General features: G+C 40.3%; 1 protein-coding gene across 1 annotated transcript in view; it reads left to right on the top strand.

Moving 5' to 3' along the window:
- STK17A (serine/threonine kinase 17a) overlaps nt 1-15,421 on the top strand; it is a 37,271-nt gene that overhangs the window by 4,865 nt on the left and 16,985 nt on the right. Inside the window, exon 2 of the mRNA XM_068972906.1 lies at nt 5,581-5,793. Within this exon, the coding sequence (XP_068829007.1) occupies nt 5,581-5,793 (213 nt within the window). The remainder of the gene's footprint in view (nt 1-5,580; nt 5,794-15,421) is intronic.

The raw sequence follows: 15,421 nt of genomic DNA, 5'->3' as shown, positions 1-15,421 counted from the left end.
ATTTCTTGGCAGTTTATCATCAGTTTGAAAGATATTTACAGTTTCAGGTAATCTGATATTTTGGGATGGATAAAGACAACTAGCCGTGTTTGCGGTTCAGCATCAGACATTGCTAGGAAGTACGGCTCCTTCTCTAAGGCACGTGCTTAGTTAGGTCAGCTGTTTTAATTTTGAAAAGTTGGAGCTTATGTTAAAAGTAAAAACTTAATTTAAATGTATAAACCTTCCAATATAAAATCAAAGTTTAAAAATATATAAACTTAAGGATTTAGTGAATTTCCGCCACTTTGCAAACCTAACAAAATTTTATAAAAGCCAATTATTGAACCAAATGCATTAGAAAGTTAGGTAGCTATAATCATTGGTTTGCCTGTTCAGGAAAGGAAGGAGGAACTCAATTTGTATAGTAAATTTATGCATCAAGTAGAGAGTTTAAGTCGCCTCCAAAGCTCTTCAGTTCTGTATGATTTTTTTAATAAATTATCATAGATCTGAAATTACTGCCCCAGACAATAAAAATAGCTGCTGTTCCTGACTGCAGAGCATTTCCTGAATGGCCACTTTGGAAATGTCATTTTCTTTCGTCTTCACTACCCTACAGGGTTAGTGCCATCAACCCCATTTTGTAGGTGAGGAATCTTAAGACTCAGAAAAGTTGAACAAATTGCCCAAATTTCAAACCAAATCTGGCTTTTGGCTCTAGCTGTTCTTGTCACTCATGCTGACTGATCTGATGGACTGGCTGATTTTTACACTTAGGATCAGCAGATGGTTTGGTTTTAGTTCTTTCAGAGGTAAGGAAAACAGATCTGATCTAGGTCATTGTTGAACAGAACTTCTTTGCGCCTAAGGCTGTACCCCAGTGCTATTAAGCAAATATTGGACTTGGGATGTTGAGCACACGAGGCTCTTTGGTAGGCTCTGGAAAGTGTTCCCAAATCTAACAAATCAGTCACTACTCCTTTTATGGGCAAAGTGACATGCCACATGGGAAAATCTTGTGGGGAAAACAACATTTGAGCTGAGCCTGAAAGAATGGATGGAATTTCAGTAGCAGTAGCAATGCAAGACACTCCAGCCATTGGCAATAAAACAAGCACAGTGCAGAAAAATTCAGTGAAAGAGAGAACAGCAAGTAGCCCTATGTGGCTAAAATATTAAACCTTATGAGGCTGAGTTTGCTAAATAGAACTTCTATTTAGCAAAATAACAAGAACAGTGTATGCATCTAGGGTGTTATCTGGTGTTGTATTTGTGCACCTGCCATAGGCCAGGCACTAAACATGGAGATGCAAAGATGAAGAGGCCAGGTCTCTGCAACTCATAGTAGGGCCAGGAAGACAGGCATAGCCAAAAAATTGTAACGTGTTGGAAGAACTTAAATAATAGGATATACGTGGAAACAAAGCCCTTTACTGTAATCTAGAATCAAACCTAGAATCTTGGAACTCACTTTTATTTTTCTTCCTCTATATACACTCAAATCAGCACTTCCAATTTTTTATCTTTGCCTGAGCCTTCTGTATTCTAATGTGTGGTAGCCCAAAACTGGTTATATTTGGAATCCATCTATTAGTAAATAAAATTCTCTTTGCAGAGAAAGGCACCTCAAACTTCTCCCATCTGAAGCCTAACACATACTCCTCTCCCTCCACCCTCTGCACATCTGTTACCATTCTGATTTTTCCTCTCAGTGGGTGGTACCACATCACCCAGGACCCAGGACAGAGATCCCCAAGTCGTCTTCCGCCTTTCCCTCTGCCCAGGCTCAGTCTGTCTTGACCTTGAATGCCTTGTAAATACTTTCTCTCTTCCCAGCCTCTGCTGTGCTACTTTAATTCAGACCCCTTACTTTGAGCTATTTTCTTGGCTTCCCTAGTTTCCAGTTAACACTTGGCAATACACTCAGAATTAGCTTTTTAAAACATTTATCTTAGCTTTTTAAAACTTTCACTAAGGTAAAAGTCTCATAGGTGCCCATTCTTACCTTGAGAAATGAAGCACCAGCTACTTAGCCTGTCATACCTAAATCTACCTACCTATGTTCACTGAGCCTTCCTAAACTTTTCCAGTTGCGCACTGGTAATTCAGAGATCAGTAAAAACCCAGTCCTTGTTCTGAGGAAGCTTAGACTGGTGGGTCTGACTCAGATGTCTCTTCCTGTAGTTATCTTTGTTTATCCTTCCTGTCTTACTACCCTAGAGTGTGTTATCATTGTTATTTTGAAACATACTCATTCCTAATATCTCCCCCCGCCATCCCCAGCCCCACCCCCCGCCAAATGATTAATGAAAATCAGAGTTTTCAGTTTAGTGTGTAATAGTGAACTATAGATGTTTGTGAAATGGGTGAAGAGCTCCGGAAACTGAAACATCCTGATAATCTAGGAAGAATTTTGGCTAAGCAGCTAAGGAAGTAAACGTGAAACAGACATCTTACATCCTTTGAACCTCATCAGCCTCAAGTCCCTGCATATAACTATGGCCCCTAGAGTCAGAGAAACATCATTTATTTCGTGCTTTGGAGAGGCCTCAGTAACTTAAAGGGTTGAGATACAATCACAGTTTTTACCATGAAGTTGCGGTAAAGCAGGCCTACCAGAGCACTGCAGGCTGTGGAATTTAGGGAAACCGTGAATAATTCTTAGTGTGTTCACTCGACCCCCGCACCTTGAAGACTGAGTCTCACACTTACGTGTGCCTGGTGGCTCTAGAGAAAGAACAGTTGCCGGAACCTGGCTTCATCTTCTGACTCCCTGAGTGGTTTTGAGGGTTCCCCTCCATCGCCCCAGTCATCCTGAGAGGAGGTAGGGCCGGTTTCCTGGGATCTGCTGTCCTGCTATCTGCTTCAGTGGGGTGCAGTATCAGAACGGTGGAAGAGTTTTCTTCAGCGTGGATTAGGGCACTGCTGGCTGCCTGTTTTGATGAGGCTCACTAGCTATATAGAATGATCTGTATATTTTTAAATGACTGAAAAGTCAAAAGAGTCATTTAATGACATGGAAACTATGCGAAATTCACATTTCAGTGCTGGTAAAGTTGTGTTTTGTTTTTTTGTTTTTTTAAAACCCTGCCTCCCCTATTCATTGACCTGTTGTCTGCAGCTGCTTTCACTGTACAGCAGACTTGAATGGTAGTGATCAAATCAGCTGGCCAGCAAAACCGAAAGTATTTGCTATCTGGCCCTTTACAGAAAGGTTGGCTGACTCCCAGGATAGTGCATGATATGGGGGAGAGAAAGGGTAAACCTACAGCTGAATGCTTCCTCATAAACAAGGGTGGTGTCAAGATTAGTGATTGGTGTGCGAACTACTGTGGGGACCCAAAGAAATGGATGCCTAGCGGGAGACCCAGGGTAAGTATAGGTCTCTCCTCTGGTTGCTTCTGGCCTCTGAATTAAGCAACGGCTCTTTTATAACAAGGGTTCCCAGAGTTTAGAGGTTAGGGATCCATTCATCTGTTGCGTCTTCGGTTAGTCTTCGGAAATATAGCAATACATTCAGGACAGGTATGTGAGCAGCAGTATTTTACTATAATTTCACACAGGACTGTATTGCCTAGAGTGTTAGGTGTGGTAACAGTAGATACCTATGTGTTTGCTGTGGGAGTTCTTTGAGAGCAGTTCAACCCAGGCATTTCTAATTTAATAGCCACATGTTTGTTGTCAATTATAGGTTGGTCAGTTTTTTACAAATTAGACTTTCTCTTTTTCCTCTTTTGAAACTTCAGAAATATAGGTATAAAAAAAAATCAAATGATTAATGATTTTTTTTCCTCTTCCTTAAAGAAATCCAAAGATCATTAGGAACCTTTTAAAGCTCAATGGAGATGTTATTAGCCTAATGATTTTGTGGGGCCAAAGGAAAAGAGGCATTAGCCTGTGATGCGTAGTTTATTGTTGAATCTTTCTAGTGACCTGAAGAAGTGTGTCATCTCACATTCCTGTTGAGCACAGAGAGCCTTGTTCTAAATTAGGGTGCTGTTAGGTAGATTGCCACCTAATTGATCAGCTGTAGGGCTGTGCCTAAGGATTTTTCATGTAACATTTTTATTGCTGATGGTAACAGAAATTCAGAGGGGATGCACATCATATTTGTGGTTAACAGTAGCAAAGAAGGAAGGATCAGTCCTCAAAATAACATTGGTAGTCTAGAATGCTGGGCCAAACCTAGAAAGTAGAATTTAACAGCAAATTTAAGCCTTGCATTGAAATTTTTTAAAGTATATTTCTAAAACATAGTATCAAGACCCTGGCTTGAAAGAATCCAAGAGGAGAAGGTTTTATTTATGAAATATGGAAAACCTGTCAAGTTTTTTTCAAAAGGCATATTAATTTGCATTGGGCCAACCTCAGCAAAATAATAATCATGAAGCTCTTTGAGCTTATACTTGGAGCAGTTGCATCAGATTTGGTTGACGCATTTTACCAGCAAAGACCCTAAGGGGATGAGGAATGATTGAAAATTGGAAAAGGGGTAGCAATTAACAGATCACGTCAGCTGTGCCCAGTACCTGATAGACTGTCAGGTTGGTCCTTCCGTATCGCTCAGCAAAAGATATGGACACCAGTCCTTCTCTTGAAGCCAGGTTTAGGCTTGTAATGAAAACCTTACTAAAATAATGTGTGCCCACGAGAGGAAAAGACTGCCTCACAGTTTGAAAGAAAGACACTGGCTTTGGCTTTGGTGGTGGATTAAAAAAAAAAAAAACAACTTTGATTTCTAAGTTGCCTTCCAGCTTGAGTATTGGATGTTTATGGGTGATAATTATTACAGCTCAGTGATTTGTTTGCTACATAATATTTTATTGCGTATGTGGCAAGTACCATGCTAAGCAGTTGACATGTATTCTTTAATTCTCACAACAACCCTGGGAAATAGATCCTGTTGGTGTTCTCCTTTATAGATTAAGAAAATGAGATTTTTTTTTTCCCTAAGTTAGAGCTTAAATTGCCCAAGGTTATGCATTGAGTGAGTGGATGGAGCCATTCTTTGGAATTCATGCCCAAATCTAATTCCAGACCTTATTCCATAATCAATATGCTGTGCTGATCCCCTGTGTGACTTATTAGTGTAATAACATGGCAGTAGAGTGTATCAAAGAAGGTTGTTATATCTGTTTATAGAAAAGCTAGACATTTCCAGCTGATGCTGTAGTTGAAATGATGTCATACAAATGAGATCCCTATCTTTAAATAACTTTGGAAGGTGATTGGGCCTTTTTAGAGTCAATGAGTGACAGTGAAATCCATTATTTCAGGAATTTTGATAATCAGTTTCTTTTTTAAGATTCAAAGTATTTTATGTATAAATGTGTAAAAATTAAGTTATATATATATATATATAAAGCTGCAAAGAAATATTGGCTTAAATATTTGGTTATCCTCTATTTAGAAGAATGAATCTGCAGATTTTTCCATTACATTTTATTTATAGAGAGGTGTTTCCCAAGTTATATTGCTACTTGAGTGTTTGCATATGACCTAAATTTAAATATCCACTGATGACTGTTTGGAAATTTCATTAAAAATCACCTCTGAAAAGTCAGCTTTAACAGTGATTGTTGTTTTGCTTAATTCTAGGGGGAAATTTGCAGTGGTGCGGAAATGCATAAAGAAAGATTCTGGAAAAGAATTTGCCGCCAAGTTCATGAGAAAAAGAAGAAAAGGCCAAGATTGTCGGATGGAAATAGTTCATGAAATCGCTGTACTCGAGCTAGCCCAGGACAATCCATGGGTCATTAATTTACACGAAGTCTACGAGACACCATCGGAAATGATCTTAGTTCTGGAATAGTAAGTATTGTCCTCCTCACTGAGTTTGTTTGTAGTCCACACTCCTTTATACATGCCACTCATCTGTGATAACCTGGCAAGCCCTGGTTCTCTGGAAATCTGAAGATTTTCCAAAACTTTTTCGTGTATTTATTGACATATCTCAGACCTTCATTCTTTAGTGAAATTCTTTTGAAAATAAAGTTCTCTTATGTTCTTATTAGAAGCCTTCTTAAGGAGGTAACCGGTATAATATTAAAACAAAAGGCATTTGATATAATTTCTTATATGTTCATATGGTCTAAGTTAATAATCCTTCTTTCAGAAATAATTGTTGGGATTCATACTGTGCTTTCAGTTTGGGTAAGTAGGTGGGACAGCAGCGAAAACAGCTTTGGAACATGAAGGACAATTTTTTCTTCTTAAGAAATCCTGTCAGACAAAGAGAACAAACAGACGGACTCCAGGGGGGAAAGAATGGAGTGGGCGGAACTGGGCGATTGGGATTGACAGAAATACAGTACTATGTATAAAATAGGGATCTGTATCAACCTAGGGGGTGGGATGGGGAGGGAGATGGAAGGGCGTTTCAAAAGGGAAGGAATATATATACCTATGGCTGATTCATGTTGAGGTTTGGCAGGAAACAGCAAAACTCTGTAAAGCAATACTTCTCCCTCTATAAACTTTTAAACATAAATAAGTTTATAGAGGGAGAAGTCTGGATGGCTTCTAAAAAAGTCTAAAATAGTGTCATCCTCTTGATAATATAATTCAAGAGCATTGTGTTTATATATTTCTTTAATTCAATAATTTCACTTGTAGGAATCCTTTCAAAGAAAAAAAGTTAAAATGTGAACAACAAAAAGCATGAACATGTTTTCCAGTGTGAATTTTTCATTGTGATAGAAATAGCCACAAATGCTTGAATGGTTAAGAAATGTAGTCTGTGTGGATTCTACCTCAATGAAGTTGTTTTTCATTTTCAAAAAACCTTGGATTAGAGGTTTCTGGTCTTCAGTTTGCCCTGGAGAGGGTTGGTTAGAATTGGAAATTGATCCGAAAGGGACTGTCTGAAATGTGATGCTCTGCTCATCCTCCTGTCTCTCTCCCGATCTCACAGAACCTGCCCTTGACCTTCCCTCCTGTCCCCCCTTGGTCCTCCATCATCTCCTGCCTTCACGTCCCTTACATTCCCCTCACTTCTGGGGTAGCTCCTGCAGCTGATCCCTCACCAGTGCCTCATATTATGCTCTTCTTCTTGCTCTTCCTCTGCAGTCCATTCTGCCGGTTTAAAACACAGGGCCTAAGCTGCTGTCCCTCCTCCTGCCCATTCTTGGGAGCATTTGCATAGCCTTCCGTCTGCTTATTACACGAGGAAGAGTTCCAGCCTCAGCTGGGCTCTTGGTGTAGTTCTGTAATTCTTTCCCTAATCTCTCATCCCCGTCTTTTAACATCCCCAGCAGGAGGACAGGAGCTTATGAAATCCTTGGTCACATGTGCTGCCACCCACTTCCCACTTGTTAGATAGCAAGGCTTCTCTTCCTTTACTGAGAAGATAAAGGCCATCAGACGTGCACTGCTCACCATCACCCACTCTACACTCTCACCGCCTGTCCTCTGTTCCCAGGAAGAGAGTCCATTCCTTAACGCCAAGGCTAAAACTTTGACTTCTGCTCTTTAATCCTCTTCCTGCCTTTTCCAGGACCTTTGTTGTGTGTTTTACTCACTCTTCTATCCTCCCTGAGAGTCCCTCCCACCTCAAGTGACTCTTTTCCATCCCTCTTCCAATGATTCAGTCACTTCTCTCCTAAAATTCCTGGTTTTCAGCTTGGACTCTTTTGAACTGTTGTCCTGCCCTTCTCTTCTGAATGTGCAGCTTTCCTCACCTTCTAGTCAGTTCTGTTCTGCTTCACTGAACCATCCATTTGTTTGGCTGCCAATACTCCATCACTTTTCAATCTGATGCCACCTGCTCCTCTGAAACTTGCATGAGGTCATCAGCCCTGTTTGCGGGAATCGATCTCCTCGTTTAAGTGTTCATTCTGCTTCTTACGCTCTTTAAACACTCGATGTTATACCGTCTTCACTTGAAAGTATGTTCTTCCTTAGCTGTCATGGCTCTTTTCTTTTTTTTTTTAAATCTTAGAGCCTTTCCCCCTTCTTCTACTATATAAGTGCTCCCCACAGTTCATTAGTCTTACTCTTGTCAAGGTTTATGACCTGCGCATTTACCCTGGATGATAACTCTGTGGCTTCAGCTGTTATTTACATGCTGGGTGTTTCCAAATCTTTGTCTCCAACATGAGACCGTTCCCGCAGCTCCAGCTGCCTGGTGCGTATCCCTTAATCCACCTGCACATTGTGCCAGTGCAGGATCCGTGTGTGTGCGCCCCCGCATTGCTCTGCTTCTAATGCCTGTGTTTTGCTCCCCGTTTCCGTTGATGTCCCTGTTTATTCCATCACTCAAATGTAAACCTTGGCTCTGTCCTTGACTGTTTTATCTCCTCTAATGCGCTTGTGTAATGAATCACCAAGGCTTCCACTTAACCCTCTCCCCTGCTGGTGCCTGCTCCTTTGTGCTTGCTGTTCTTCCCCTGTGTTGGGTCCTCACTGCCTCTTCTGTGGACGTTCTCTGTAGCTGCTGAGCCGATCCCCCTGGCTTCAGTACTGGAGCATCCCTCAGGCTCCCACTGGGCAGGTAACCAGCACATAGATGTGGGGATACTGTTCCTTTGCTTAGACGCTTGATGGCTTCTGTTGCTTTGGTGGTCATGATTCTAGAGCCACAAAACCATGTGGTTCGGCCAGAATTTTGTGTGTTATGCATTTTGCTTGAAGAGGAAGTCTTAGAATTAGACTTCAGACACTGAGGTATTGTTGCTGTGGAAACAGGTTTATGATTACTGTATTACTCATTCCACTAGCCCTGTGCACTGGACACTAACGGGTGCTGGTAATAGGAAAGTGAAAACAACATAACCCCTTCACTCCAAAAGATGTTTAGTGAAAGAGATAGTTTTTTAAATTTTCTCCAGCTTTACAAGATTTGATTGAGATAAAACATGTTGTAAGTTTGAGGTCTGCAGTGTTTTGATATACTTGTATCTTGCAATGTTAGAGCATTAGCTAACACCTGCATCACATAATTACTATTTCTTTTTTGTGGTGAGAAACATTTAAGATCTATTCTCTTAGCAACTTTTAGGTATATAATATAGTATTGTTAACTATAATAATTATAGTTACATTAGATCCCCAGAAACTACCTTCTGACTAGAAGTTTATACTCTGACCAACAGCTCCCCTAGTCCCTGGTAACCACCATTCTAATCTCTGTTTCGTGAGTTTGGCTTTTTTAGACTTCACATATAAGTGATATACAGTATCTGTCCTCTGTGTGACTTGTTTCACTGAGCATAATGCCCCAAGTCCCATCCACACTGTTGCCAATGTAGAATGTCTGTCTGTCTCACGGCTGAATAATAGTCCATTGTATATACACTGCATCTTCTTTATCCATTCATGTCTTGACAGACACTTAGGTTGTTTCTGTATCTTGGCTATTGTCAATAAGGCACGGGAGTGTAGATATCTCTTTGAGCTCCTGCTTTCATTTCTTTTGGATGCATTTCATTTCTTTTTGGATGCATACCCAAAAGTGGAATTGCTGGATCATATGGCAGTCCTACTTGTAATTTTTGGAGGAACCTTCATACTGTTTTCCAGAGTGGCTGCACCAGTTTATGCTCCCATCAGCAGTGCACAAGGGCTTGCTTTCTTCCACATCCTTGCCAACACTTGTCTCTGTCTTTTTGATGATAGCCATCTTAACAGGTGTGAGCTGATAGCTCACTGTGGTCTCGATCTGCATTTCCCCAGCCGTCAGTGATGTTGCGGACCTTTGCATGTGTCTGTTGGCCATTTGTACATCTTCTTTGTGAGCATGTCAGTTGTTCCTCTGCCAATTTCTTAAAAATTGGAGTATTTGGTTTTTTGCTGTTCAGTCGTATGAGATCTTTATATATTTTGGATACTAACCCCTTATCAGATATATGATTTGCAAATATTTTCTCCCACTTCATAGTTGCCTTTTCATTATGTGATTATTTTCTAAGCTCTGCAGAAGCTTTCTAATTTGATGTCGTCCCAGTTGTTTATTTTCGATTTTGTTGTCAAATTCAAAAATATCATTGCCAAGACTGATTTTAAGGAACTTAAGGTCCATCTAGTCAAGGCTATGGTTTTTCCAGTGGTCATGTATGGATGCGAGAGTTGGACTGTGAAGAAGGCTGAGCGCCGAAGAACTGATGCTTTTGAATTGTGGTGTTGGAGAAGACTCTTGAGAGTCCCTTGGACTGCAAGGAGATCCAACCAGTCCATTCTGAAGGAGATCAGCCCTGCGATTTCTTTGGAAGGAATGATGCTAAAGCTGAAACTCCAGTACTCTGGCCACCTCATGTGAAGAGTTGACTCATTGGAAAAGACTTTGATGCTGGGAGGGATTGGGGGCAGGAGGAGAAGGGGATGACAAAGGATGAGATGGCTGGATGGCATCAGGGACTCGATGGATGTGAGTCTGAGTGAACTCCGGGAGATGGTGATGGACAGGGAGGCCTGGTGTGCTGTGATTCATGAGGTCACAGAGTCGGACGCGACTGAACTGAACTGAACTGAACTCCCAATGTTTAGGAGTTTTATGGTTTCAGGTGTTACATTCAAGTCTTTGATCCACTTTGAGTTGACTTTTGTGTATGTGTAAGATTCATTCATTTGCATGTGAATATTGAGTTTTCCAAACACCATTCATTGAAGAGACTGTTCTTTCCCTATTTTGTACTCTTGGCTCCTTCATCATAAATAAAGTTATATGTGGATATTTTTATTTCTTGGCACTCTGTTGTGTTCCATTGATCTGTATATCTATTTCTGTGCCAATACCATATTGTTTTGATTACTGTAGTTTTGTAATATATTTTGAAACTGGGAAGATGCCTCCAGATTTGTTCTTTCTCAAGATTGTTTTGGCTTTTTGGAGTCATGTGGTTCCACACAAATTTTGGGATTTTTTTTTCTGTTTGAAAAATGCCATTGAGATTTTGATAGGAATTGCATTGAATCTGTAGATCATTTTGGGTAGCATAGATATTTAATATTAATTCTTCCAGATCATGAACAGACTATCCTTCCATTTATTTGTGTCTTCTTTAGTTTTTTTCACCAGCATCTTAGTTTTCCATGTACAGATGTTTGATTTCTTGGTTAAAAATAATCCTAAGAATTATTCTTTTTGATGTTACTGAAAGTGGGATTGTTTTGTTGATTTTCTTTCTGATAGTTCATTGTTATTATATAAAAGGAACACATTGACTTCAGTCTACTGATTTTGAATGCTGCAACTGGATTTATTTACAAGTTTTAGAACAAGATTTTATATGTGAGAAAAATATCAGAATAATAATTCAACCTAAGATCACATAACAAGTAGTAGAGCCAAGATTTAGCACAAGAGTGTGTGAGTCCAAAGCCTTTAGCCATGAGCTGTGCACCTTTACTCCAAGGGAGAGGCTCAGGAGTGCCCTTGGAGGAGACATTTAGCATTATATACTAGCCATCATTGCCTTACTCAGGACTTTTCAGGTTGTTTGGACCACATCCCATGCTTTTCTGTCTGACTTCTATCTCATCTACTGCTAGCACTTCTCCAACCTCACCTTCCATTCCGGGCACACTTTTTTCTCAGTTCTTTAAGAGGTCATTGTACCGTCATCTGCCTTACATTGCTTATGATGAAGTCAGCATTAATTCTTAATTCCCCTGTACATGTGCCTTTTTAAAGATTTTTCTCTTTCACACTTGTTCTTAGCAATTTGTGCAAAATGTGCCTTGATTTTCTTTGTTTATCTTGCTTGGGGTTTATTGAGCTATGTGGATCTTTTAGTTTTTAACAGATTTGGGGATTTTTCAGCCATTATTTTTAGGAGATATTTTTCTGCCCCCACTTATCTTGTTCCTTCAATTACAGTGTGTTAAACTGTTTGATCCCTGGGTTCAGAAGATCTCCTGGAGGAGGGCATGGCACCCCACTCCAGTATTCTTGCCTGGAGAAGCCCCATGGACAGAGGTACCTGGCAGGCTACAGTCCATGGGAGGTCGCAAAGAGTCAGACACGACTGAGTGACTAAGCACAAACTTCCATATTGTCACTCAAATCCCTTTGTTATTGATTTCCTTTAGGATTGACTGGGTTGATCTCCTTGCAGTCCAAGGGACTCCCAAGAGTCTTCTCCAGCACCACAGTTCGAAAGCATCAGTTCCTTGGTGCTCAGCGTTCTTTGTGATCCAACTCTCACATCTGCACATGACTACTGGAAAAACCATAGCTTTGACTATATAGACCTTTGTCTGCAAAGTAATGCTCTTTAATATTCTGTCTAGGTTTCTCATAACTCAGATCCCTAGGTCTCGTTTATTATTTTCTCCACCCCACCACCCATACTTTAGACGGATGGCTTCCATTTCTGTCTCCAGATTTGCTGGTTCTTCTGTAGGGTCTGATCTTCTCTAAAGCCGGGTGAAATCACTGTAAGTGTTTTTGTTTTTGTTTAAATCTCTAGCAGTTCCATTTGGTTCTTTTCATACTTTCTATCTCCTTGTTATGTTCATATTTTACTTTAAATCCCTGGGTGTATTTATAATCCCTGTTTTAAAGTCCTTACCTAGCAATTCCATCATCTCTGGATCTGTTTTTATTTTCCTGCTAGTTGTAAGTTGTGGCATTTTCAGATGTCTAGTAATTTTTGGAAGGATGCCAGACGTTTAGAATGGCATAGTGCTTGGGTGGATTTTATGATCTTCCACTAAAAGAATGGGGGTGTTTATTTTGGCAGGCAGTTAAATTACTTGTGGATCAGCCTTATTAGTGCAGGTCTAGGAGTACTTTAGCCTTTAATAAGACTATAATATGGCATCCTGGGGGGTCTGCTGAATGCCCCAGGTGCTTGGCATGGTTTTTCTACTCAAAATGGGCAACATTCAAATATCCTCTGTGAATGCTAAGAATTGTTCAGCTTATGGTTTCCTGGCAGTTTTTTGCCTGACCTCACAGTTTTACCCAGTGAATGTGCATATAAGTATCTTATCTAAGACTCTGGGATATGACTGAATAGATGTTTACAGATCTCTCTCTGTGTAGAACCCTCCTCCCTGGTACTCTGCTTATGAGATCCAGCTGCCTTAGCCTTGCCCAACTCCCTACCTTCTCAGTTTAGCAAGGCTGCCTGCCATATTCTGCTCGGGTTCCTCCCTTTCCCTGTACCACATTCCATAGATTATCTCCAAGTAGGAAGTGAAATGAAAGTAGCTCAGTCGTGTCCAACTCTTTGTGACCCCATGGACTATACAGTCCATAGAATTCTCTAGGCCAGAATACTAGAGTGGGTAGCCTATCCCTTCTCCAGGGGATCTTCCCAATCCAGGTCTCCCACATTGCAGGCGGATTCTTTACCAACTGAGCTATAAACTTAGCATAGAGCTCAGCTTGTTTGTGCCCCCACCTCAGGGATAATGGACTTAACTGCCTGTTGTTCTTATGTCTGAAAATAGTTGATTCATATACTTGGCTCATTGTTTATGGCTAGAGGGCAAGTTCCATAGCATTTGGCTGCAAGGGGAAGTAGCTACTTATCCTTCTGGAGTAGATCCTGTATTTTCACACCACCCTTATACGTGTCCACGCTTCCTAGTATGGACTCTTTGGGGTTTGGTTTGTTTGTTTGTTTGTTTTGAGTCTTTATTGAGTTGTTGCAGTATTGCTTCTGTTTAAAGTTGTGGGTTTTTGGCCTTGAGACATATGGGATCTTAGCTCCCCAACCAGGGATCCAACCCACATCCCCTGCATTGGAAAGGGAGGTCTCAACCACTGGATCACCAGGGAAGTCCCCTCACTCTTGGCCATTTCATCTAGTAGATTCCTGTTCATTCTTGAAGACTGAGGATAAGTATCATCTTTCTAATATTTTTTTCCTTCCAATTAATTTCTCACTTGCTAAATTATCCATAACTTGATGTGTGATTTCATACCTATATATATTTATGCATTTGTTGTTTTAGTCTATAAGTTGTATCCAACTCTTTGTAACCCCATGGACTGTAGCCTACCAGGCTGCTCTGTTCATGGGACTTCTCAGGCAAGGATACTGGAGTAGGTTGTCATTTCCTCCTCCAGGGGATCTTCCATATTCTTAAAAATATCTTTCTTTTTTTTTCTTCCCCACTAGTACAAGAAATCTCATACATGCTTTTTCATAATTTATGTCTTTATCTGTAGCACATAGCACAGGGCCTCTAATATATTTGAATGACATTTGTTAAATTTGAATAGTGAGGGAGTAAAGATGCATACTGGGCCTCTAAGCAGGATAGAAATGGAAATGCTAGTTTAGATAGAAAAAGGAGTGTTTGCTGTGAGGTTGGGAGTTATGAGCTCGCTAGGGTGTCAGCCGCCAGGGGAACTTGGTTACTTTTACCTTCTAAACATCATTTATATGAGTCTGAATAATGTAAACAAAGAGATACTTATAATTTTCTGAGAACCACTAGAAAGTTGAAACTCATAGTTCTTAATGTTTTCTATAAAAAGTTTTATTAAAATTTTTTGAAAACTCCTTGTTAATCATTCTGTGAAAAATATTTGGATAAAAAGTTATATGAATTAAACTTAGTTTCTGAATAATTTAAAGTCATGGAAAATAAGCACTACTAAGCTAAGCTAAGTCACTTCAGTCATGTCCGACTCTGTGCGACCCCATAGACGGCAGCCCATCAGGCTCCCTCGTCCCTGGAATTCTCCAGGCAAGAACACTGGAGTGGGTTGCCATTTCCTTCTCCAGTGCATGAAAGTGAAAAGTGAAAGGGAAGTCGCTCAGTCGTGTCCGACTCTTCGAGACCCCATGGACTGCAGCCTGCCAGACTCCTCCCTCCATGGGATTTTCCAGGCAAGAGAGTACTACAATAAAACTGAAAATTTTGCTGTAGTGAAAGGTGGGCCCAGCAAAATTCTTCCTACTGTTCTAGCGTCTGTGTGAATGAAGGTGCTTTGTGCAAAGCAGTTGTTCCTATTTTGGTATTTTCTGTTGCCACACTCGACAGATGCTTTCACCATCTCAGGTTGTTCCATAGTAAAACTTCACTTGGTTCCATTAGTTAAAATGACAGTTGGTTAATGGGTCAGGCTTAAATATAAACAGGGTAAAATGACTCGGTGATTGTACATTGTACCTAGAGGGGTACGTAAGCTATACTGATCACTGAAGGCTGGCTTGTATAGCTTCTTTACAGTAGTCTCTGTTTGAAGTGTTGGATTGGCCAAAAAGTTCTTTCAAGTCTTTTTTTGTTGTTGTTGGTTTTGTTTTCCCCTTTTCCCCATAAGATCTTGTGGCAAAACCCACTGGCCAACCCAATATAGCCTTCAGAATTTTTAGAAAACTAATTTTGCCCTTCACATCTTGTGTTTGGGAAAACAGAGGAAACCCTTTTGTTAAAGCAAGAATGAGTGAATAGCTAGTGGAAAAGACTAATAATAAATTGTTCTTAATCTTAGGTAAAGAGATCCTTGAATTTATGTAAATCAAGCTCTATTCAGTTTTAT

The sequence above is a fragment of the Capricornis sumatraensis genome, chromosome 5 (genome assembly GCF_032405125.1).
Source record: "Capricornis sumatraensis isolate serow.1 chromosome 5, serow.2, whole genome shotgun sequence".
NCBI lineage: Eukaryota > Metazoa > Chordata > Mammalia > Artiodactyla > Bovidae > Capricornis > Capricornis sumatraensis.
This window is presented reverse-complemented; position numbering and strand designations above follow the sequence as displayed.